Source organism: Sphaeramia orbicularis, chromosome 12 (genome assembly GCF_902148855.1).
Source record: "Sphaeramia orbicularis chromosome 12, fSphaOr1.1, whole genome shotgun sequence".
Lineage (NCBI taxonomy): Eukaryota > Metazoa > Chordata > Actinopteri > Kurtiformes > Apogonidae > Sphaeramia > Sphaeramia orbicularis.
Genome location: NC_043968.1, coordinates 19215805 through 19241613, shown reverse-complemented (window position 1 = coordinate 19241613; position 25809 = coordinate 19215805). Strand labels below are relative to the sequence as shown.

Here is a 25809-nt window from a genome sequence, read left to right as displayed (position 1 = left end):
TAAAAGCAAACATTTCTTTTCCATGTGATGTCCCTTGATGGTATTTCAATTGTATTCCATTTACTTCTGCCTTCATTCTTAGGGTCCTATGTCACAGAATGTTCTGTTTTGTGGAAAAAATGAAAATATCTAAATAAAAAGTAAAAAAACAAAAAACAAAACACCATGATACTCATTTTCATGTGGTCATACACCTAGGAAAATCAAATTTTTCCATATTTTATTCCATTTTGGCAATTACATTCACCTAAATCTTCAGTTTGGACATTCCATTAAATGGACCGTTACATTGAATAAAATATACATTTTTCTGAATTGGAACATTTGATACAAGTCAATGAATATGTAACATATGTCTATTCATTTTACATGTTTAATATCAAAATGTTACATAATACAGCTTTAAAATGCATTAGAAGGGAATCCTAATGAACAAGAGAAAAGTGCTTAATAGCTGTTCCAGTGGTCCTAAATGGACACAGATTTTGACACGGCAGATTCACTTAAAAGCTCAACAATCAAAGAACTAGCGCATATAGAGTTGGAGTATCTACACTGGCATCAACATAAAAAGTAGTAGATACAGTACACATGGGTTCTTTGAAGTGGAGGGGACCAGTGGGGTTATGTTGTCTTTGGGCTTTTCAGTGACTCAGCCACATTTCTACATTGATATTTTATGGATTCATAGATCACTGAAGTAAACCAAGTCTGCCGTTTTCCTTTCCTTCCTCCACTAGGAGCTGACAGGAGTGGACAGCTGAGGGTAATCCTCCGCCAAGCAGATGCTCAGTGTGCTGATATCTGGGACATGCTTGCAGGTTTGATCTCTCTCTCGCTCTCCCTCTCTCTCTCTTGCTCTCTCTCTGTGTAATGTGTCGAGCCGATGGTCTTTGGATCAGTAATCCTGGGCTCTTACACCAAGGCCTGTGGAGGCCCTGAGTGTCAGCAACACATTTTTCTCCCCCCGCACACACACATACTCCAGCACACACATACTCACACAGCCAGCATCACTGACACCTCAGAGCTAAATATACCAGGGAGTGACAGTGACAGGTGAACAGGCTCTTCCACAGACATGCACTCAGCCTGCTCGGACACAGGAGGTCATGGGGTATGAGTGTACGATGGCGAGTGTATGCGTAAAAGAGAGAGAGAGATAAAGAGTGATATGTGTGTGTTGATGGGAGAAAGGGGGCGGTGTTTGCGTATCAGGGTCTGATGAGGGCTGAATGTAGTCTACCTCTAACTCAGTGTGGAGTGAGCACACAACCAAACGCAGCCCACTTCTGGGTTCCCTTCTGTAAGCCAGCTGGTCTGGCTTAACAACTTTGCTTCCACTTTTTTTTTTAATCCTGACTTGTTTGATACAAGGGATTGACTGAGCAAACCCACAGCTGGAGCTGGAGGGGAACCTTCCAGGTGAAGACAGAAAAAGCACTGGTGAGTAAGGTCGAACCGGAGCAGTGTTTGTGGGTGATGATGGATGATGGAATATTGTTCAGTGAGGCTGTAAGTCTGTTTTTGTGACTGTGTGGAGATGATGATGGAGACAGAAACAGGTCCTTTTTGTTAAGCAGCATCTACTATAATATAAGAGTATGAAGTGTAATACTTGAGTAACATGGTTTTTCAGAGTTACTTACGTTAAGCTGTTCTGTTATTTACCCTTTGTGCTTGAAATGTGTTTATTGTTCTGGTTTTTAAAATGGATCTTCCTATTATGCAGTATGTGCTCCAGTGAAGATGCATTGTGGGATTTGTATTGCTATAATTACTGTTAATTATAATTATTTGTATGATTATGGGGGAAAGGTTTTTTTATAGTATGAAAAGACACACTACCAGTTTTACATAGAAAGATTAGTCAGTTCAATCAGAAACTGCCGGCTTGTGATCTCATATTTTTATCAATGTATAAATGTCAAATCAAACCATTAAATTTCAACCAAAAAGAAATAGCAACATTCACATAAATAAATATATAGATATATGTGTGTGTATTTGTGCATGAAATCTGCAGTATGTGTATAAGGTTCCTAAATCTAAACCTATAAGAGAGAAATGAACTAGAAATAACGACAGCCTCATTAACTCAGCCTTAATATGTAACTTTAAAGTAGATCCTCGACAGTGAATTCACAGAGTTCAGTTGGTTGTAAACCTTTTGAATAGTTTCATATGGAATGAGCATTGCGATATCACAGGTTACCTGGGTAGAGACTAGTCCTTTTCTTGTGGGGTAAGGGCCATATTTTGGTGTAATATCATGAAATGTAGTGTAAAATATGTGTAACATAGTCTGCAACAGTGAAACATGCTGTTTAAAGATCAAAAGTACAGGAACCTTTCAGCACTTGACAATTTCTGAATGTGCGTCAAACTGTGGAATCCATGTGTGGACATTGTGACATGACTCTATAGCTCAGCTTACTCACCTCACTGGGTGTTTGTGTGAAGGTCTGTCATGTCCTGACAAATTCTTAAGCTAAAAGACAGGGCTGGATAGAGTCAGCTGCAGCAGTCACTCAGTACAGGTCAACACATAACAACCCCTTTTGCCATTATATTCTAACGTCCTGACCTTAGTGTAATGCTTCACCCAAGTCTGAGTTGTGTTTAATTGCCATTTTATGAGCTACAGTATAATGTTTTTAGAACACAAACGATGCTTCAGTATCAATTATGTCAAATAAACTGTGTAATTTTGTAAGAATTCTAACAATATTTTGCTACCATAAAGTGGTTACTGATAAGGGCATATTAAGAGTTCACCATCACAGAGATTAGTTTTGTTTCTTGTTAACTTCAGTAAAATAAATATTGTTTTTTAAATTGCTTTTTTACCAAACCCAATTTAAAAGCTGTTGAGCATATGTACGAAGACTGAAGAATATTTTCTGTAATGGTCATCTGGATGTAATTTTCTGTTTTGGATGTGTTGTTTAAATACACGAACATTAAAGTTGTGCAATATGGTTACTAATGATAAACTCAAAAATTATCATCCAACGCAACTGTCCTTCTTCCTCCATTTAAGTGTTCTGGTTTCATCTCAGTGGTTTATTCAGTGACACAGCTCTCATCAAATTTGTTCTGAGTGTCGGGCAGATATTTTCAGTAAATTTAACTGTCTTTACACTAAACTCTGGATAATGTTCATGTGTGGGTTTACAGACGCTTTAATAAAATAAAATAACATTAAATGGAAAGCCATTTCTAGATTCCTTTCTAATGCATTCAGATAAGTCATGCTCACACTGACTATGAAGATGTTATTGTCTAGGAGAGTATTGAGTAATGACTTTCAAATTTCCCAGACAGTTTTATCATATCTGCCACTATTTAGTGTTGCAGTACACTGAAAATGCCCACTTTTATTACAGACAGGAATTGTATTAAGACTGTGTGTGTAGAGGTGCGCTTCCAGTAGTTTCCACTGAAAGGCACTAGTGTACCTGAACTAGAAGTGGCAGCACTGTGTACGTTTAACCAAGACTCACATCATACAGAGAATGGACCTGTTGAAAGTAAAAATTAAAAATAAGCTGTTTTATCTCATAAAAGTTGGCATAGTTTATGTTTTTGCCTGAAACATACTTTTTAGTTCACTTGTGGTGTGATTTTATTTTTCCCTATCGTGCGCGTGTTTGTGTGTGTGCGCGTGCGCCGCTGACTTCCAGGTGCTTGCTGAGCCGGGGGGCGCGTGCTCCAGGAGAATCACTGAACCGCTGGACGGAGAGACAGACACGAGCGGGGAAAGTCACCGCGAGCCGGACGAGCTGAAGTTGGAGATATGCGGAACTGAGCGAGGAGGTGAGCGAATCCACGTCAGACGCACGCGCAGGTTGTGTTGTGTGGATGTGTGAGATGCATGTGCGCTGATAAACATCGGAAAACAAACAGAAGCGGAGCAGTGTAATCCTCCTGTCCGCCTCATCAGATAAAGCAGCAGTCAGAGGAGCCTGTGCCTGTGAGCCTCTGGCTCCGTTTGTTGTTTGAACACTTGACAAAGTCTCAGTCTGACTTTGAGCGTCATTTCCTAGTTGCGTTGGACGGTCCGGTTGTAGCTGAGCCGCACTTGAACGGGGTTTGTGTGGAACCGGAGGACCGCGCAAAGGCTCGGGAACCCGTGTCTCTGTCACAGACCAGCCCACCACATGAGGACTGATAGTACGGCTGTTACTTTTCCACAGCACCACTTGGTAAGAGAACTAAATCTGATATAAACGAGACTATGTTGTAGAAAAATCTCTGTTAGGAATGGAAGCCATAACTGTGGTTCATCTGCTGTCAAAGATGTTTATCTGGAAAGGAGTCGTTTGTTGAGTCTGTAACAGTGTTCAATACTTTGATGCTTCTCCATATCTGATGACTGATTTTTGAGATAGTCAAGTAACGCAGACAAAAACAGGACTAGAAAAACGTAAATTATGTTGAATGCAGACGTATTTATATTTTTTAGTTTGTTTGAATTACTAATGAGTTTATTGTAAGTTATTTTTAATGGCATTTAGATAAGACACCCTAAAGGGTTTAGGAGTTGTACCCAGAGTAATGGCTTAATTAAAGGTTAATAAATAATGTATTAATAACTGGTAGTGCCATTATAAACACATAAACAAATCAATATAATAAATACTTTGTTTGACCTAACAGTCAATAAGGTGAACCAAGAAGTTTCCATCTTTATGTCCTACAAGTTCTCTATAAAGTGTCAGTAAATGTTTATTAACCATTAATAAGGTTGTTATTGAAAACTTTGCACTGGTTAATTTAGGAACAAGTGAAGTGTGTGGGATCCTTCCTTTAAGAAGCTCCTAATGTCAGTGTGATATCATTCATTTATGTTGGGCATGTGCTGTGGTGTTCTGTGCCACAGAGTGACTCATTCTGCTAATAGAGGGGTATCCCTAACCAAATCACATGTAATTAGATCAGGTTACCTGTATCTACATCTGAAACCTTAAAAGGGACTTCAAACTGACATGTCCCATTTTTTTGAATGTATTTCTCCAAATCATATATATATATATATATATATATATATATATATATATATTATATATATATATATACATATATATATATATATATATATAATCCCAACAATAAATATTCTGTATAGTTTGTGCAGCTTTTTGTTTATGCCTGTTTTGACGTAAGAATCCCCTGTCTTTCACGCTATGTTTACAGTCATGACACTATGATCTATTAATGCTGATGTTTTCCCCTGTTAACATCACACACCCTCGGTGCTCAAATACCAAGAATTATCAACCAGTTTGGCCTTTCAGCAATGAATGCACTTCATGGTTTTTGCCACAGTAATAGAGTCAGTTCACAACATATAGTGGTTTAAGTTAAAAGTCTGAGACAGAGGAGAGCTTGTGTGCAGACCATAAGCAAAGCAAATAACCTGCTGGCAATCAGAAAACTGTACAGTATGTCAGGAAGGCACGCAGTGATTGTCATGTGGTTATACAGAGTACACCATTGTAAATTACAAACTGTTGATCTCTGCATCTATATTTCATTATGATTATCTTTATTTGTGTTGCTTTTTGCTACTCTTATGCTGTTATGAATTCACCTTTCAATGAGTTACATATAAGAGAAATAGAAATCTTAATTAGCTGAATATATCTAATTTTAGGAGGATTATAGTACATAATAACATCATAATTTATGCCTCATAGATATACAGGGAACTTCTGTGTGACCATACAGCACAGCAGTAGCTTTGTATTGTCTTCTTCAGACTTAATGTTGTACATCATTTGCTGATCATCCAAAGTACACCATTAGTTAGATCGATCTGCTAAGTGTCAGTGTTTCCCATCCTTCTTGAATTGTAACCCTTTTAAACAAAGCCACTGTATCTGTACTTTCAGGCTTTGTGTAGTTTGTACAGTATCAGTCTCAGTAAGTAGTTCAAGCAAAGATTAAATCTTCCTTCTCAGATTCTTATATTTGAATAATTTATTGATTGAATAGCATCTGATTGGAATCATAAATTAAAATTGCCAATTGATAATTAGGGTAAACAGTTAGGTAAAATGTGAATGGCTGAAGATATCTGATGAAAACACAAAATTACTATGTCGTTATATATGCTTGTGCTAAAGAGACAGTGAATAATAATTAAAATTGAACCCCAACAATCCAGCCCTATAGGCAAGTTGACATTTACAAGAAAATGAGTGACGATCAGTGACTGTATTCAAGCTCTTTGCTGGATAGATATTTGATAACAGCTCAAATAATGCAACAATACATCCAATTTGTTGCATGAGCAAATAGTTTCTAACGCCCACTTGCACTTCAGATGTTTGTTAATTTTTCCACCCTGTTGTACCTTCCTCTATTAACTATGCTCAGTTATAAACAGGCTAGTGTTGCCAGGCTTTTTATTGATCTGGTGTTTGGTTCCTGGTAGGTCTAAAAAGATTAAGCTGCGGAGCTTCCTGAAAGCACCCAGTACAGTAGGACGTGGCGGTAGAGTGGATCCCATGGGCCCATTCACAGCTGTTGATTCACCAACTGTCTGCAGACTCTGAGCCTGAGGAGGGCCACGGCTCTGACCCCCACCCTCAGCCAACCTCGAACCACCCCCACCTTCCCTGGCTCTGAGACACAGACATGCAGGGTGTCCTGCCAAGGAATACAAGGGCACTGCCACATGTCACCCATTAGACATCCAGACACACACACTCAAAATGTACAGCACATATGTGAACAGGGCTCAGCACACACACACAGACTCTCTGAGGTTCGGCCGGCGTGTTGGAAAATAATTGGCACGGCTGAAAGAGAGAGTGAGAGCAGCTGAGGACTGCGTGAGATGGCTGATTTCCATCTCTTCCTTTGTTCAACAGTCGCTCTTTCTGTCTGTGAACCAGAAAACAGTCGTATTGTTGTTCAGGGTAAAAAGTTCATTCCTTTATTTTTGGCATTCTTCAGTTGTATACGGAGCCTATAAATAGAAGGGAGGTTTGTGCTCGTGGGTGTGTGGAGGGTGAGTTGGGTGGATATTTGCTGTCATCCTGGAGAAGATCAAGCTTTGTATTAAGTAACACAGAGTGATGCAACTCCCACACACACACAATTACACGACTTTTATTGATACATGCTCTCTTCCATCACAACTCTAGCCTCATTTGGCCTAAAAACTCAAACATGCTGAGTGTGCTCGTCTGCAAGTGCTCTAAATTTAACCATGTTGATCCTCGTACTGTTTTCCTGAAGAGAGGTACACTCAGAGGCTGAGTGACTCAGACAGTAGATACTCATGTAATGCTCTCTGGCTTGCATGTTGGTGCTTGCTGTTGACGATTTTGATAGTATCACATTGTTCTGTTTAATCAAAGTGCCTGGTTTGTTGTGGCAAAACACATCAATTATGGCCTAATGTGACAGTCAGTGAGTTCTTTCCTACTGGAGAAAAGAAGAAACGGAAAATAAGAGGGCATGGGAAATTACACACATTACTTGTGGCTACAACTATTACACATGTTGAATATGTGTGTATATTTATATGTGTTTATAGACAAAATCAAAAAGATATGATAGAGTAAGTGTTCTAGAAGACTTTTCAGTATTTTTTTCTGTGCTCCTTTGGCAGTATAATACCACACAATTTCTAACTGAAACGATGCTGCACAAGTACATTTAATACATGTTTAACTTATTCAGAACTACAGTTTATCACAAAGGTCCTGGTAGAGTCAATACTGGTTATTTTGGTGCTGGCTCTTGTTACTTCAACATTTGTACATCATGACGTATGTCAATCACTAGCTCCAGAAAATGAAACTTCAGCAGTTATTCTGTTAAAAACGCAACAGTAGAAGGGGAAGTCCTGTTTCTATTTACAGCACATGTAAACAAACCATGGGCATGATAGGATGTATCATAGGATTGGTCAACTTCAAGACATGTAGATTTGCTGATGATACATATTCATTTAGATGACTAACACTCAGAAAACAGCAGGGTAGAACCATAGTGTTGTTTAATATGAGACATGGAAGCAAGTGTACATGTATGGTTAGACTATTGAACTGTAAGGTGTCAGATTTCCGTTAATCTGCTACAAATGATCCCACAATATCATCCTTTTGAGTATATAACATCTCAGTAGCCAGAATATCTCACCATACTCATCTGCTAATAGGCTGTAATTAGCATGGCTTAAAAGTACAGTATAATTGAATAAACACCAAATAGTTTGTGTTTGGAATGTTTTCTTTTACTTGAGTGTCAAGAAAATGAAGCCACATTCGAGAGGTCTAGTTCATCTTATTGGCTGAGGTACTTATGCACTTCACATTCTTTAAGCTCCTGGAGTTGCTGTCATCGGGCCAACTATGCAGTGTTTCTTGTCAGAAAAGTGAATAGTCAATGAAAGGATGTTTTGCTGCCTTGTTATCTCGACTTGTTAATGCTAGTTACGTAAAAAGCAGCAATTTTTAGGTGGAGTGTTTTCTTTTGTGTTACTCAACGTACGTTATGATGTCAGTATGACAGCTTTGCCCATTACATTTTTTGAGTGGTTGTATGTCGCGTCAAAGAGTGTGTCATGGAAGACCTGTTTGGTGCTTGGAGAAGAAAAGTGGCAGAGTGTCATTCCAATGTGCTCCAGCAGTACTGCACCTATGACGGAAAGTCACTTTTGATCTGTAATCAGCTTTTGTTGGATGAGAAGACAGTTTTAGAGGGCAGCATAAGGTCAGACCAGCCTTAGCATGAAAAATACCCTCACTGGGTTTGAGGCAACATTGGTGGAGCCAAGGGCCACAAAGAAACAGCCTCTGCAAAAGTTACAGTCTACTTTCCCACACTATTTCTCAAAAACCTTTATTACATAGGTTTCCTGATGTAGACTATGAATATATCAAGTTGTATGTTGAGTAAAGTCTTGTTCTCATACTCCCTTCCTATGTGTCATGGTAGGTATATGTGGTGAGAAAAAATTCTAGTTGGGCATAAATTCCTTCAAAATCTGATAAATGCAGCTTAATTGCGTATGCATCCACAAATGTCCTCACAGCTTGCGAGGTGAAATTTGAAATCAAATATGAAAAATATGATGATTAACCTTACTTTTACTAATCTAACCTTAACCAAAACTTTTTGAAGTCAGCCATTATGTTACATACGGAAGAAACGTAAAACCAACAATCAGGGTGGCGTTGAAATTGTGAAGCTTGATAACATTACCTGAATGTTTTGTGCATTGTTCTTTGTTTACAAACATGTGGGAGGAGAAAGGTTCAAGTGATGTTATCTCTGACCATAATGAATCCAGGTATTTAGCCAAACAGGAACTGAGACCCAACCCATTCTATTACAATCTAATGAAGACAGACTGTACATCATTTTTGTGTGTTTTGTTTTCCTTTTTGTTTTTCTTTTCCCATTACCAAAATACACTTTGACCTTATACATTTTAATTTTTCTCTTGACAATGATGGTAAAAAGATGGTGAGGCGATAAGGCAAAAGACTGAATGATCAGTATTGTTGAAAATAAGAGGAATTTTGTTGACTTAAAGGAAGCACCACAGTCATTTTCTTCCTTTTGTTCAGAGAACACACCTTCGTCATCATCTTACGTCTTTCCGAATCACGACTTCATTCTCCATTTCATCTTCTGTGCCTCAGGGCTGGCACCTACTGAAAGCAAACGCGCCTTTCTTTGCCCTGCTGTGATGACAGTGGAAAGCTGCCAAGAAAACCTGCCGTGTGTGTTTGTGTTTGTGTGCGTCTGTCTCAGCGTGTGTGAACATCCAGTTAACTTGGCGACCCAAGCTCTTAAGCTCCACTTTAAGAGAAGACGCAGGTCACATGGCACAGAAACACGTCTCTGTTTCCCACACACATCCTGCATGCACAGATAGTCCTGAGCAGCTAGATCTTTAATCTACCTCTGGAGTACAACACATTAACTCACTCTATGTGAGCTCTGACATCCCTCTCCTTGTTTTTTTTTTTTATACCAATTTTGGATAATATTAACATCTCCTCAACCCTGTAGTAAGGGTGGAGGCTTCAGTGTATGGGTGAGGGGTTAGATGGGGTAAGTGGAGTATTTATGGTCAGGGTTATGGTGAAGGGTCAGCTGTAGGGACAAGGCCTAAGCAGTGACTTATTTTTGTGCTCAGCTCTATTCACATGCTCAGATATTAATCATACAATTTACTAATGTACGCATGATGCTTCTAACCCACATGAGGTCAGGCAGAAGCCAACAGACAAGTCACGCTATCTGTCACTATTTGAATCTGCAGTGAAACACACGAAAAAATAGGTTTTTGTATAAACTCATTAAAGTCACTTTTATGGTAATAATGCAACCAAATGAGGGTCCTAGGATTCCTCTCATCTGAGTCTTTCCTTTGTACTGAAGAGAATTTACATTAAAAAACTTTGTTTTAAAAATGCTCAGTATCGGTAGTTATTTTGATGTGGTGTCATGACAGGAAAAAGACTGGTGCAATCGCAATGATGACATATGATGACATCATTCTTAAATAACACGCACCAAAAATGTAACGGAAAAAAATGTGATATAACACATTATGACATTATAGTAATTAGAAAATTGCTGTAGGGGAATATGAAAAAAGTGTCGTATTTTAAGAAAAAATTAAACCTGTTAGGAAAGAAAATACTTCCATAAGATCTTATATGAGAAGACTAGCAGGTTTACCTTTTAATGCCCTCCTGCTTTGTACCTAAGCTAAGATTATTAAGACAAGAAAACCTGAAGTGTTGCATGCAGACTGGAAACAAGGAGGAAGAACTTGGCTTCCTGGTGTGTTTTGGTTCTAGTAGAAATATAAAATGCTAAGAAATAGTCATATGTGTATTACATAACCGCTTCTCTTTCCGTTTTTTTTTTTTTTTTGTAAGTGTTCTAACACCAAAGCTAAATAACAATAGAATAATAACTGCATTACTCAGGATGTCAAAACCATTTCTCTAAGAAAAAAGAAATGTTGAAATGTATTCATCTGAGCTGTATCACAGTCTTAATGTTCCTTCAGAGAAGTAGTTTTTCTGCTCAGACATCTGCAAGTGGCCGAGACACGATCCAGGCTTTAATGTGGTTTCTCAGACTTACAGATGTTATTATACAGTGTCTGTCAGAACCAAACTCAGCAGTCTTTGCTGTCTTTGTTTGCATTCTGACATCCCCAGTTGTTTCACTTCCTCCTGAGGGTACAGCAACCCCCTGAGGAAGCTGGTTTATGGGTGTGTCAAGAGGATACAGCAGCACTGAATGGAAGGGCATGCAAAGAGACAATATATTGCCTGTCAGTGCGTGCAGAGTGGTTAAACTCCACCATATAGCATGACATGATACCAACACGCAATCCATTTTTAGTAATTAAATGCTGTGTTTATACATGTTGCTGGTGGCTGCATTTATCATATTAATTGCTGTGGAAATAAGGAGATGTTGACACACCAACCTCTTTAAGTTTGTCACAGAATCTTAAAACCAGTTTATCTTCTTCTGTCGTCCATGTGTGGGCACGTATTTTTGTTGCTGTACGTAAATGGTACATGACTCGATGATTATGTTTTGTTATTGTCCTTCTCAGGAGCCAGCAGTTTGGAACTGAAAGGTGAACGAGTGAAGGATTAACTCTAAGGACGTGAAAGTCAGCCAGACAAGAAGACATTTGTGAAAACGAAGAAGAAGGGAAAAAACAGCAGCGAAGATGGGGAGAAAAAAGATTCAGATAGCGCGGATTATGGATGAACGGAACAGACACGTAAGCACACACTCAGTCACTGTCTCACACACACACACATACACACAAACATAAATCCCACCATGTACAGTACATAGAGACACATTATAGTTCCTCAAACTGGTGATGTCATGTCATATGATCCTCACACGCTCTGACTCTGTGAATGTGTTGTATGTTGTGTGTGAGGCATTTTGAAAAATAACCCTTTTTTTCACCTTCAACCTCATTCATAACAACCCGTGCACAACTACAGCAGCGACATCTTATTGTCAATGGCGGTTTTGAATGTGTGCATTGTCACACACAAGATCTCACAGATGAACACACACACACATAAACCAAGTCCTGGCAGCAGTTCCTCGCTTCCTGTTATGACAGGAAATGCAGGCACATGTGCTTCCTGACCTCCATAGCAGGGCAGGACTGACCTTGTCACAGTCCTGCCTCAGACCATGATGCCATGGGTTTATCTATAAGGATCAAGATTTAACCTCTTTTCTACAAATCAAGAACTAAAAAATGTTGTGTTCTATCATTACAAGACATTTTCTATTTTTTGACAATGTTTTGGATCTGTTTGATTTGTTACAGGTAATTGTTTGTTTCCCTGCACTTAGACCCCATGTTTAAAAAAAATGTTAGTATGGTACGAAATGAAGTCAATAGGATATTTTCTAAACATGACATATTGCTTGTTCGCCTCTAAAACCAAAGATGAGAAGTAGACATAGACTTAGTTGCTAAGGTAAGTGTGAATCAGGAGACATTTGGCTTAGCTTTTATAAATACTCTTAGGGAAACAACTGCCCTGGCTTTGTCCGCGGTTGTAGAAATACCTGTCTACACACAGCAAGACTTTATAATAATAGTACACCTCATGTATTGTATATGTTATCCAATTCCTTCCAAACAGTGCCAAAATTCTCACAGAACATCTAAGAGTATGTCTATATAATTGGTGATTGGTAATTGAATTTTTTTAAACTTTGAACTAATCTGGTCACTGTTTTTTATATCAATTTTCTCAAGTATTTCTAGTAAAGCAAATAAGTAGAATATCTTTCTCTAAATATTGCACTATTCCTTTAACACCCAAAACCGCCGAATGGTGTTTGCCCAAGTCCAACCAATATTGATATTTGTTTTATTTGTCTTCACTTGCATTTATTTCTGTAGGTGACCTTTACCAAGCGCAAATTTGGTCTGATGAAGAAAGCATACGAGCTGAGCGTGTTGTGTGACTGTGAGATCGCCCTCATCATCTTCAACAGCACCAACAAGCTGTTTCAGTACGCCAGCACAGACATGGACAAAGTCCTGCTCAAATACACCGAATACAACGAGCCCCATGAGAGCAGGACCAACTCTGATATTGTGGATGTAAGTAATCAAATGCACAGATATGTTATATATGTATGATGCAGTGAGTTTCAGAGCCACACAGATCTACTGTTTTTGCATAGTCACGACCACATTGTACAGCCTTATACAAACAGAGCAATACAGCCTGTACTCAACTGAACCTTGTTCTGGTTCAACTTATGTAATGGTGTTAGGAGAACACAATAGCAAGTGTATCCCTCTCTTACACACCCACACACACACAGTGGACGCATGCTTTTACACACACATGCTCTGTGGACATTTGCTAAGCCCACCATGACACCAAGGTCACGCTTAAGCTGCCAAAAGTCAAAGAACGGCCTGGAGTTTAGCTCCAGCACTGACAGGTAACACTAGATGTTTCTGCCTCCTATTCAGATTCATTTAAGTCCTGAGTCAGGACATGTTTATTAGAAAAGAATGCAAATGTAAGACAAAGTAAACCACTGTCTCTGAGAATTATGAAGTATGTTTAGTGAAATTGAACATTTTCTTAAGATCTAGGCTGAGCTACCCTTTATGTTGTCTAGTTTGATGACACTAGTGAGTGAAGGAGTGAACTTAATAAACAGACTCAACAGACAGGTTAAAAGTGAAGGAGTTGTGGCTGCTGTAAACACATGTGCATTTGTGTTCTTGTTGTGGGGTGTGCACATGTACATGCTGTATCTGTACCTGGGCTTTTCCCTCCACGCGGCCCACCACATGGCCTCTTGGCCAGCCCCGTCAGAACCAGGCTTACATCCTCTCTAATCTCCTGTAATCTATCACAATCCTATTTAGCTCGTTACTATAATCTGTCCAGGCAGCCTCTCATCTCTGCAGTGTATCCACACAGTCTAAACAGACGGCATCTTTACTGCTGCCAGCTACTGTAAACTTATCTACATGCACTTTTACCTCTGTACGACATTTCCTCCTCACTACTCTCCAGCTTCCCTTTCCTGCATATTCAGATAATCTACTTCCTTTTGTCTTCTTTGGTTGTTCCTCACCTTCATCCAATGGCAAACAGTGGAAGGAAAGTTTAGTTCTTTCTCTTGTTTAATGCAGTTACTTTGATTGAAGGAATTTTATTTAATGAGACTTAATATTTTGGTGTTTGTTCTCAGAGTCTTAGTTCAGCATACCTCACATTTACATGAGTCCAGCGTGATTCCTATGTTAGCTGACAACTTTTGATACTTGGCCAAAACACCACGATTAACCTTCCTGCTCTCTGATTGGATGATGAGGATAGAAGTCTTTGAGAGGCATGTGTAACCTCTCAGGGTAGGCAACAATACATGGCGCAATGTGGTGCAACAGTGCCTGTGCCAAGGTCACACTCACTGTGCCAGAGACTGAAACAAGCTGAGCGTGTCAGAGGTCCTTGAAGCTGACAGTGGATTTTGAGTTTGATATTAAAAGGACAAAAGAAAATTTGGGAGTGGCCAGACATTTGAGTTTGATGAATTTTTACACACATTAGGAGGTGAAAATCAGGGGGATGTAGAGTGGTATGGGGGTTGTGCTATGAAGCCTGTCGTAGACCACAGAGCTGTGAAAAAGCTCTGCACCAATGAAATATCTGCCAGACAGGAATTTAGTAGAAGAGAGGCTCCTTTGTTTTGGTCATCTTTTTTTTTTTTTTTTTTTTTTTTTTTTTTTGCTCATGTGGCATGTGGGTATGTGTGATGTGTGTGTGAATGTTTGTGTCTTTACAGGCTACAGGCCAAATAAGTATCAACTTATTGTATTTTGTTAATTTAGCCTGAGGAACTTGTAGCTATTTTTGAAGCTGAGAGGTTCTGCATTCCTCACTTTTACTCCGTTAACCTTATTGCACTGTGGTCTGCTCTCTGCTATGTGCACGTGTGCTTGTCTTTGTACAATTATGTGGACAAATTTTTGTACTTTTAAACATTTGGGATAACTTTTTGTCATTGTGAGGACACACTGGTTAGTCCTCATAACTTTAAAAGTCGGTGTCAGGGATCAAACTTTGTTTTAGTGGTTGAATGTCCTCACAATGCTGTCTGCCACAAACACATGTGTGCGTGCACATGTGTGTGTAATCGTGGCTCCATGCTGCTTCAGATTAGTAACAGATGAAGTTTTCAATAAAGCGGAGCACACAGACACACACACTCTCTCTCATTCCTGCTCACATATGCTCACAGAGTAAGTCCAGTTCCTTTGTGTTGGCTGTGATCCCTCCCTCCTAAATGGCTGGAAACCGGTAGTGGTCTAAAAATAGCACAGAACACAGCTAAGAATAGCCATGACGGGCTGTGAGTGTGTGTGACTGTGGTTTGCCTGTGAATGAGTGAGTGTGTGCGTAGATCTGTGGGCTGCTGAAGGAAAATAAAGAATAGGCAGAGAAGCAACTTAAGGCTGAGTAGTCCAGTCTGAATTCCCCACAACGCCTCCTCTTCCCTCCTTCCCTCTTCCCCTTTGACCAGTACAGCTTTTATTTAACCACATATATCTACTTTTTTTATCTACTTCTATTTTCTTTATATAGTTTTACATGTAGAAGCATTTTAAAACATATGTTCATTTTCAGTATCTGATTTTATTACTTAATGGCTAACTTACAAAAGAAAGTGGCAATCATTTGTATCTTTTTTGATGAAACATTGTTTGTTCAGATATTAAAAAAAAAAGTTTCAAACTCATTGCTTAGCAAAATCCACTGGTGGACAGACAGTCTTGGTTATAATACCACAGAGGACAAATGGAAGTGTTGTGCTGACAGCTGATAGTTGTCAGTAGTGGTGGTTCCCAACCTGGGGGGGTAGGAAAAATGAAGCTCAAATTCTTCTTGGCCTCTAGCTCCTGTATTTTACTGTCCTGTTTTACTTTCTCAGCTTCTACAAATGATTACAACTGAAGTATGAGATGTTCACTTTGAATTAACATATAGTTATATTAAGTATAGGTGAGATGCCATAAATTCAGGTCCAGCAAATTCGTAAAAGTGTTTAAATCACTGTTTATAGATATTCAGCAAGGAAACTCTTATCTATAATTAAGAGCAACAGCGCTCTGTGTGTTTCCTGTTTCGCAATAAAAGCTTTTTAAACAGAAATTATGGAGCTCTTTCAGATAAAATGCCAAATGAATTTAATGTGAAAGGTTTACAGGGAGTCTTAGTTGCATTAAAAATGTAACTTGACTAAATATTGGCTTTATATAGAAGCCATTATATTCTGACATTGCACAAAACTACGTACTTGTAGACATTAATTCAGTCACTATACATGCAGAGTTTCAAAAGAGATAGATGCAGTGTTGTTAAGTTATAGTAGTTATTCTCTGACACACTTTTAAACACAGGGTAAATGTCATGTACTCTGATTTTATGTTCTTTGTCAGTTTTTCCATCCATTAAAATGTTAGCACTCTTTTAAAGAAAGATCCAACAAACATCAATACTAACTTTACTCAAATAGCTTTCTCAGGATGTGTGTTGTTGCCCTATAATTAATACAAAATTAGTAGTTCATTACAGGAAACATTTCAGAAACATTTATAAACATGTATAACCTATTAAATAAATCCTCTGTGTTACTCAGTGTAACGCGTGGGCCTGGTTACTGCGCATGTCTCTAGTTTTCCCTGAGTACTGGTTCTGGGTTGGTGTAAAAGCAGCATGTCATGTTCCTTGGCAGTCGTTCGCTGTCGGAGAAACTGCAAATACACACTGGTTCAGCCATGTACTCATAGCATCATCTGATGTGGAAGTAGTAGAGGAGGCGGAGGCCACCCACGAATAAAAGAGCAGTGGAAGGAAATTAACTGAAAAAAAAAAAGCATGGAAAAGAAAACCAGCGAAGGGAGAGGTGCAGATGGATTTGGGACAGGGGCTGCTATGATATTATGGCATCGCTCAACCCCACCTCCTTGGCCTCCTTCCCCAGCTGTCTCTCTTGCCGTCTCGCACCCGTGTAACTCCAGTAAGATGTTCAAACCACCTGCTCGCACACACCCTCATGGACGCGTCAAGGTTACTGAGTTAGCTCCTTTTTATTATGAAAGGAAGGAGAGGGGTTTCAGTAATATTGTCAGTGTGGTTCTGTGTGTTTTTAAAGGAAAAGTAGGCTAGTGGAGTGGGGTTAATGCTTTAATAGACAAGTCAGATTGACAGATCGGGGGGGAGGGATGGAGTGGTGCACAGGAGCAAAAAATAGCCTTCTACGGCCATCAGTGCAGTAGTCAGGCTAGTATTGGTGGTGGCTGGGCTCTGCCTCACCCACCTCCCCCGTCCCCTCCTCCTCTCAACCGCCACTACACCCCTACCACTCTCTAAAGCAAAACAGGTGGACATGACTGGGATGAGTGGGATAGCTGTACTGGGCCAACCACTGAACCCTCTGTGTGTGTGTGTGTGTGTGTGTGTGTGTGTGTGTGTGTGTGTGTGTGTGTGTGCGTGTGTGTGTGTGTGTGTGTGTGTGTGTGTTTGATACAGCCGCAGTCATCCAGTGACAGACTAGTCTAATGGCCTGTGAAGTGCTGAAGCAGGCCACTGAGAGCCAAACCACATACTGTACAGCACACACACACACAAACACACACACACACACACACACACACATCCTCATCATTTGATCTCCCCTAATCACAGTCTGTACGGAGATGTGATGTTTATGTTTTTTACATAAGAATTACAAAGGTTTAGAGAACTGCATCTCTCAGTTTTTGTAAATCTTTCAGTTCTCATCAGGATTTGTTATTGATTCTACTTATTTTGAGTCAATATTCCCTGCTATCTGACTTTCAAAGTCCGTGGAGTATGACATGTCGGATATTTATGCAGGTGGCGCCTCTCAGTGGCTGAAAGTGAAACTGCTTATATTTCATCTTAAGGCCTATGCTGTTGTCTTCGCTTTCCTTATGTTATTTATTCTACATAAAATCACCATATGAAGAAATCACATAATACATTTTGGAATATTAACCAACTGATCAATCTGTCAACCATTTAACTGACAGAAAATAACTCTAAATAATACTAAATTTATGTGGCTTTGGGTTTTAAAATCAAGTATTCGTAGATGTAATCCATGTAAAAAGCAAAAGAATATTATATCTGAACGTGTACAATATTAATTATGTCACATTTAAGGTAGCCAGTTAATAATTTAAGACTGTATGTACTGTTTATAAATTAAGCTTTTGATTGAAGAAGTCCTCCAAATGAGTTACTACTCTTTTGTTTGTCTGTTTCTTTCTAAACAGACTCTGCGGAAGAAGGGCTTAAACGGCTGTGACAGCCCTGACATCGAGGCTGACGACTCTGCAGGCCAGAGCCCAGAGTCAGACGACAAATACCGCAAAATTAACGAAGATATTGACCTGATGATCAACAGACAGAGAATCTGTGTAAGCTCACATGCACTTTTTTGTTTTACAGTTCCAGTTTTTTGCTCCCAGTGCTCATATAATCTTGTTTGCCAGCTGACTAACAGAGTTCTCCAAACCTGTAAAGCAGGGTCTGCCTCCCTCCAACTATGACATGGGAGTGTCCATCACCGGGAGTAACCCCAGTGGACTGCTGTACTCCCATCCTGCCATAGGAGGAGGTTTAGGGAACCACAACCTGCTGCCCATCTCACACCCCTCTCTGCAGAGGAACAGCATGTCCCCTCAGCGTCCATCCAGTACAGGAAATGCAGGTAGGATTATATAACTGTGGATGATCACAATCATGTAATAGCACTGTGACTTGTGGAAAAATTAATTGTGTTTACTGTCTGTTTTTAGGACTGATGGGCTCAGAGCTTCCAGGCAACGTGGTCTCCACTGTCGGTAAGAACACAATTTCACATTATTACAGTTATTTGTACAGTAACATACTGGGAGTGTGTCTTTAAAGGAAAATCCTTGTTACACCTTTAACCCATAAAGACCCAAACAGCCACCAGCGACACAAAACCATCGACTGATCTAAACTGTTTAATACCTGTTGGGCCACTAATCCTATCAGTACATCTCAGTAATTGGTGTAAAATGCAGTTTGTCATCTTTTCATGGTCATCAGATATGACCCATTTGAACGTTCAGAGGCACCGTAGTTACCATGGAAACACCGTCATCTTCTACAACATTGATTCACCAGTAGGGGCAGCCATGGCTCAGGTGGTAGAGCAGGTCGTCCAATAACCGAAGGGTTGGAGGTTCGAATCCCACTCTGTCCATGTGCTGTTGTGTCCTTGGGCAAGACACTTCACCCTCCTTGCCTCCAGTGCCACTCACACTGGTGTATGAATGCATATGAATGTTTGGTGGTGGTCAGAGGGGCCGTAGGCACGAATTGGCAGCCACGCTTCTGTCAGTCTGCCCCAGGGCAGCCGTGGCTACATATGTAGTTTACCACCACCAGAGGGAGAATGTGAGAGCGAATGAATAATGGATCAATAATGTAAAGCGCTTTGGGTGTCTAGAAAAGCGCTATATAAAATCCAATCCATTATTATTATTACTGTTATTAAAACCCATGGAGTTTGGTTAATGACTGGATGGAGACAATTGTTTATACATTCAGTTAGCAATGTCTTTGTTAAAAAAGTAACTTTTTCTTGATTTTTATATATAAATATGATTAACTTTGAACTCACTCTGAGTTTTCATGAACATCTATATGATCTGTGAATTATATAAGAAAATATAGGATAGGAAAATATAGGAAAATATATGATTTACACCAAAAAATGCAAAATACAGAGGATAATATTATAGAAAAAAAATGGTGATAAATCAGTTAAGAAAGGTAGAAACAGAGAAAAATTCATCTGGGAATTGCCACAAAAATAGCACTGGGTTTTTATGGGTTAAAGCTTAAATCTTGGGATCCAGATTCACATTCCTGTCCCATACTGTAGAAAGAGTAAAACATACTCTCACATATTACATAGATTTTGAAAAAAAAAAAAAAAAAAGCAAGGCACTGACACAACTGAAGCATTAACACCTTCTACCTCTGTTTCTCACTAGTAAATGGCAGCTACAACAACCACTGCACTTCCCCAGGGCTTCTGTCTCCAGGAGGTGTCTCCAAAAACCTGCAGGATAAGAGTCCACCTTCAATGAGCATGAGCCGTAAGCCTGACCTCCGAACACTGATGCCCCCCTCCAACAAATGCAACAACATGCCAACTATTGTGAGTGTTTTTATTATTTCTACTTCTTTGTTTATTTCATTTTTGATCATTCTTTGTTCTCCATCCAATGCTTGTTACTGTGCATGGAATAATTATACTCTGTGCTTTAATGCTACACTCCAGTGTGAGGATTTTGATCAAATGCTGGTAAGTAGTTTCTTAAAAATGTATAAAGCAAATACAACTAATATAAGCTAAATAGTGCTTGCTCTAAAATCTTATACTGTTTTGTCTGAATTAGAAAAGTAATTTTAGGTTCATGAGTTCAGATTTTTCATTTACATTTTACATGTACGTGAATGTTCACAGGCATGTAAGTAAGTGAGTAAAGTTTATTTATAAAGCACGTTTCACAGATAATAATCGCAAATGCTGTACATAAAATGGGTGCAATAAAACAACAGAAGAATAATTTCATAAAATAAATAAAAAGGATAAATCCATCAACCAAAAGCTTTCCTACATAAAAACATCATGTATTGCTAACTCTGCTAAACAACAAAATTCAGAATTGAATGTCAACTCTGTCACACAATATCAGCAATATTATGTGATAGTTGTTTCTACCTCTGTGTTCAAAGTTGTTTCTAAAGTCTCAAGCTCTAAATTCTTTTTCATTTGTCACTTTATCAGGAACACATGCACCAAAATTTACATTCCATTCTTTTTCAAACCATTTGCTGCCATCCTTTTTTCTGTAGCAGCTGAAAATGTGCAGAGCCCATTAATGTTGGGAATGTGGCTAATGTAAACAAAGCAGAGTGACATGCTTAAGAAGTCAGGCCCCATTACTTCAGTGCGATTGTACCCTAAGCACTTGTGGAATGTTTTTCAGCCAATCACAAGACGAAGACGGAGCTGAAACTAAATATTGTATCATATTCTGTGTAAACGGAGACATTTCAGCTTATCTGGACGGAGTTTAGAGACATTTTGTGCTCATTCTATTCATTACTTTGACCTCTATCTGCTCTACTTGCTTTAGGTTCTGAGGTTTTAGTGGTGAAGTACTTATAATTCTACAGCTGATTCACTTCCCTGTCCCCTGTCTTTGCAGAACCAGAGAATAAATCACTCTCAGACTGCCCAGACGCTCACTACTCCTGCTGTGTCCATCGCTGCTCAGACTCTGCCTGGACAGGGAATGGGCGGGTATCCATCCACACTTTCTTCATCTTATGGAACAGGTAGTTACGACACTCAACTAATCCAGACACAAAACTGATGAACGTCATTATTGAAATTCACCATGTGTTTGTTTTCCTCAGAGTTCTCCCTCGGCAGTGACCTCTCCTCCCTGTCTGGGTTTGGAGGTTCTGGACTTGGATCGGTGACAGGATGGCAGCAGCAGCAAATACAGAACATTCAACACTCTGCACTCGGACACATGGGGTGAGGGTGTGAGTGCAGCCTGTCTGCGGGGGAAATCACATCAGCAGCCGTTTATATTTCTGTCAGCTGATCCACCTCTCTTTCTTTTAGGAACTTGTGCCAGAACGCCAACCTGAACCTCCCCTCCGCCCACCAGAGCCTCCACATCAAGTCTGAGCCGGCCTCCCCGCCCAGAGACCGGAACATGGGCATGGTCGGCACAGGACTGGGAGGCATCACCACAGCTGGATACTCAACCGGCGGCCGGGCTCCAAACGACCGCTCCCCTGGTGACAGCGCGTCCAGCTGCGGGAGCTCGTACGAAGGCAGCGAGGACCGTGAGGATCACCACGGGAACGACAACTTCCTTCTGCGGCCTCTGTCCAGTCAGGAGGAGCGCAATAGTCCATCAGTAAAACGAATGCGGCTATCGGAAGGCTGGGCCACATGATGGAGTCTACATCCAGAGGGGAAGAGGGGTTATTAGTGAAGTTACCTTATAGTGTTATTATTAATATTATCATATTCTTGTATTGCGTGGGTGTGCTATATGTGTAATGGTAACATGTATGTGTTGGGGGCAGGGTAAGACAGTGTCAGTCTGTTTTATATGGATACAGTGATGTTCTGCTGTATTGACATGTACTGTAGCTAGACTTGTACACTAGAGGAATGACTCCTGAGATCTGGATGTCATTTAAGATGAACATCAGAGAGTTAGTAAATGCATATGTATTGCTTGTTTTGTGTTTGTTTGGGGGGAGGGGGGCAAGTATAAAAATATATAAAATGCACATTTTTGTGTGTGCATACGTATGCAAACTAACAAATTATAAGTGATGAAAATATGTCTGGTACTCTGAATGGTGAAGCTACTGGTGAGTTTGGTAACATGTGGATCATAGGAGCCATAAGAGCAGGCATGTTGCTACACATGCCGTGTTGCAGGTTCAACATACTGTGCACCTAGAGCACATTTCAATATGAAAGGACAGAAGGTCATTTGAGGCAGAAAAACAGGCAGAGAGAGAGAATGAGAGAATGTGTAAGTAAGAGACAAAGAAGGCAAAGTAGCGATAATGGAAAGATAAGACAGAGGCTGAGGACGTTTCAGTGTGAATAGTAAGAAAGTCATTTGCAACAGGTTGCATAGAAACAAGCTTTGAACAAAACACAGATTTCACTTGATGTGAAAATTCTTATTAGAGTTAAGGAATAATTTTCAGAGCCATATTAGCAAACTGAGATTAATTGCTAATGCAATCCAGGCACATACCCTGCATTATTTCGTATCAAAAACCAAGGCGTTGCAACATTGGAACTTAAAGTCCTGGTGCAGGTGTCAGAATCTGAGAGACGTGTGATAATTTTTTTATCACTCATGACCTTGCTATTCAGAGAAAGTTAGCATGTGCTGATAGCTTCGCATGACTTAGCAGTTAGAGTGAGGATTGCACTCCTGAAGCCATATTCAACCGGACAGTGATGCTTTTGCTGCACAAAGTTTATATTGTTATGTTTTTAAAAAGTTATTCTTTCATTATTATATCAAATTGATATTTTTGGATGTCTGCAGCTCTATTTAATAAGATTACAGTCATATAAGAGGTAAAGACAGGAAGCACAGGTGCACATCATTTTCTATCAAACATTCAGGGAAGTTAGGTCAGTTGTTAAGTTAGTTGATGTGAATGAGATGTGATAGTGCAACATTTTGGGTCTGATGAAAAAGTAAGGGGTGTAAATGATGAATGTGAGGTTACAACAAGGGGACATTTGCTTAGGGGAGAGTAAGGGTTTGAAGGGTAAAACCATCTAGTTCAGGGGTCATTTTGTCATTATGAGGTGCTGGCTGCTGAGTTTTTAACTCACTAGACAGACACTTGATTATGAGTCAGTCGTCTGCATTAAACTTCGCAGATAAATGAACGGACAGCCAGTTTTCTCCACTAACAAGAGCAAAAGGGTGAATCCCAAAATGTTGAACTATTCCTTTGAACTGTTTGCCAGATGGTGTCATACCCATATTATCGTACAGTGACAATCTCTCAGAGCACAAAGGACAAGCTGCACTGTTGTCCCCCAGCACAACCTGCATGCCATGTGTTTTACTTATATGTGCTGTAACTATCATCAATGTGTAAACAAATCAACATAAATATTTGTGCCTTGTTCCGCCACTGGGTCTGACACCAGCCTGACACATCGAGAGGTTGAATTAAATAGACTGCTGAGTAATATTTTAAGTTTTTTGTTTGTTTTTTTCTTTTTTTAAGACACATGAGACGTGGCAGGGGGTTGTTCACATTTGAATATTTTGGTTTAAGAACTGTATATTTGGAGCTCAGACCCTCGGCCACCGTCTGCTGTGTGTAGAGTATGTACCCCTTTTAACAGAAGACGAAATTCACTCAGTCCAGTCCCTGTAGCTGTTCTAGTGTGAAAGGCACTGCTGTGTAGCTGGTTGTGTAGCACATGCAAAGTGATGTGTGTTGAAAAGGGCAGAGCCAAGCTTTGTTTGCCTCTACTCCCTTTCTTATTTGACCACAGTCATCACCAAGTCAATTGGAATCCAGTCCAGATTTCCTGCACCACACCCGGCTCAGCGTAACAAAGCTGAGTGAAGGATTAATGGGTAGGAGCTCATCCTTAGGCTCCAGATGAAGTAGTCTTTATGTAGGTGGAGGCAGAGGAGAGCTCACACAAAGAAGGGTGGGGTGTAGACTAACCAAAGGTATGTTACAGTTTGCTCACCACTGTGTGAGATACCCTGGTATTTGTGTGTTTTGTGTAATTAGTAACTGCCTGGACTTACACTTGTACCTCAATCGCCCCAATGTACGTACATAACCCCAAATTATTCTATTATTCTATTTTATTTAATTTGTTTTTTTTTTATTTGAATTATTTGGTGACAGTGAATGTCGTCTGTACATTATACGCTATGTACATGTTATAATACATGATGCTCCGCTTTTGGGCTGTACGTCCCCTCTCTTTAGTGCTTCTAATAACGATGAGTAAAAATATTATAAAAAGCGTTTGTTAGCGGCATAAGCTGGCCTTTGTCGCCACTTGGAGACAATGTTTCTCAGAAAAAAAAGTGCACCTTTGTTGTCACACTCAGAGATCATGTACAGCAATTCCCTCACTCAGATATGTGGTAGTATTTGTATTTTGCAGAAAAATATACAGGCTCTGTTACAAAAGTCTTGGTGTGTTTTGTCGTTATTACCTCTTCTGGTTTTTGATTTTTCTATAAATATACACAGTTTGATTTTATGCATGGATGTAGAGGAGAGCAGATGGCATTGTACATTTTAGCCTCACTTTGACATGCCTGTTTACATCACAGCAGGTGGCATGGATTACTAGAAATGTCTGATGTTTGATAAAACCTGTAGAGCACATGTTTGGACACAACATCAGGGACTGTTTATGATGTTGAGGCTCAGTTATTTTTCCTCTATCCCTTTCAATAATCACATTGGAAGGAAAATATATAATTAAAAAGTAGAAAGCATGCTGTTTCTTACATTACATCATGTACCATAAAACCTGGACCATTACCAACCACCTCCTCCTGTTAAAGCTGTTACAAATCATCACCTCGCAAAAATAACTGACTTTTAATTGACCGTCTTTTTTCCTCATCATCAAATACTCAATTTCTGGTTAAGTTTTTTGTGTTTACTGAAAAATCTGGGGGAAAAAAAAAAAAAAAAAAAAAAATATATATATATATATATATATATATATATACAGGGTGGGGAAGCAAAATTTACAATATTTTGAGGCAGGGATTGAAAGACAGTGTATGACCAATTAGTTTATTGAAAGTCAAGGGAATTTATTTGCCACAACAAAATGTACATAATAGAAAATGTTTTTATTCTATGTGTCCTCCTTCTTTCTCAATAACTGCCTTCACACGCTTCCTGAAACTTGTGCAAGTGTTCCTCAAATATTCGGGTGACAACTTCTCCCATTCTTCTTTAATAGTATCTTCCAGACTTTCTCGTAATAGTTTTGCTCATAGTCATTCTCTTCTTTCCATTATAAACAGTCTTTATGGACACTCCAACTATTTTTGAAATCTCCTTTGGTGTGACGAGTACATTCAGCAAATCACACACTCTT

At 39.5% G+C, this 25809-nt stretch overlaps 1 protein-coding gene across 4 annotated transcripts; it reads left to right on the top strand.

Moving 5' to 3' along the window:
• Nucleotides 1-1245: 1245 nt before the first annotated feature.
• LOC115429207 (myocyte-specific enhancer factor 2C-like) lies at nt 1246-24878 on the top strand. Of its 4 annotated transcripts, XM_030148483.1 has the most exons (13): nt 1247-1446; nt 3687-3819; nt 4050-4208; nt 11615-11788; nt 12947-13150; nt 18377-18520; nt 18627-18813; nt 18902-18946; nt 20132-20298; nt 20422-20445; nt 21356-21485; nt 21567-21690; nt 21781-24878. In XM_030148483.1, exons 4-13 carry the CDS (start codon nt 11735-11737, stop codon nt 22118-22120), a joined length of 1419 nt encoding a protein of 472 aa, XP_030004343.1. In that variant the 5' UTR covers nt 1247-1446; nt 3687-3819; nt 4050-4208; nt 11615-11734; the 3' UTR covers nt 22121-24878. The 4 variants fall into 4 exon arrangements, with proteins under 4 accessions (XP_030004342.1, XP_030004343.1, XP_030004345.1 ...); XM_030148482.1 differs by lacking the exon at nt 4050-4208 and having other exon boundaries at nt 1246-1446; nt 21781-22120; XM_030148485.1 differs by lacking the exon at nt 20422-20445 and having other exon boundaries at nt 18630-18813.
• The last annotated feature ends 931 nt before the right edge of the window (nt 24879-25809 follow it).

What these genes read in the sequence shown, in the direction of transcription:
- LOC115429207 (XM_030148483.1), top strand. Translation starts at nt 11,735, where the DNA reads ATGGGGAGAAAAAAGATTCAGATAGCGCGGATTATGGATGAACGGAAC. An exon ending in ATCCAGTACAGGAAATGCAG is followed by an intron (nt 18,814 to 18,901) that starts GTAGGATTATAT and finishes GTCTGTTTTTAG; the next exon opens with GACTGATGGGCTCAGAGCTT. An exon ending in TCTGCACTCGGACACATGGG is followed by an intron (nt 21,691 to 21,780) that starts GTGAGGGTGTGA and finishes TCTTTCTTTTAG; the next exon opens with GAACTTGTGCCAGAACGCCA.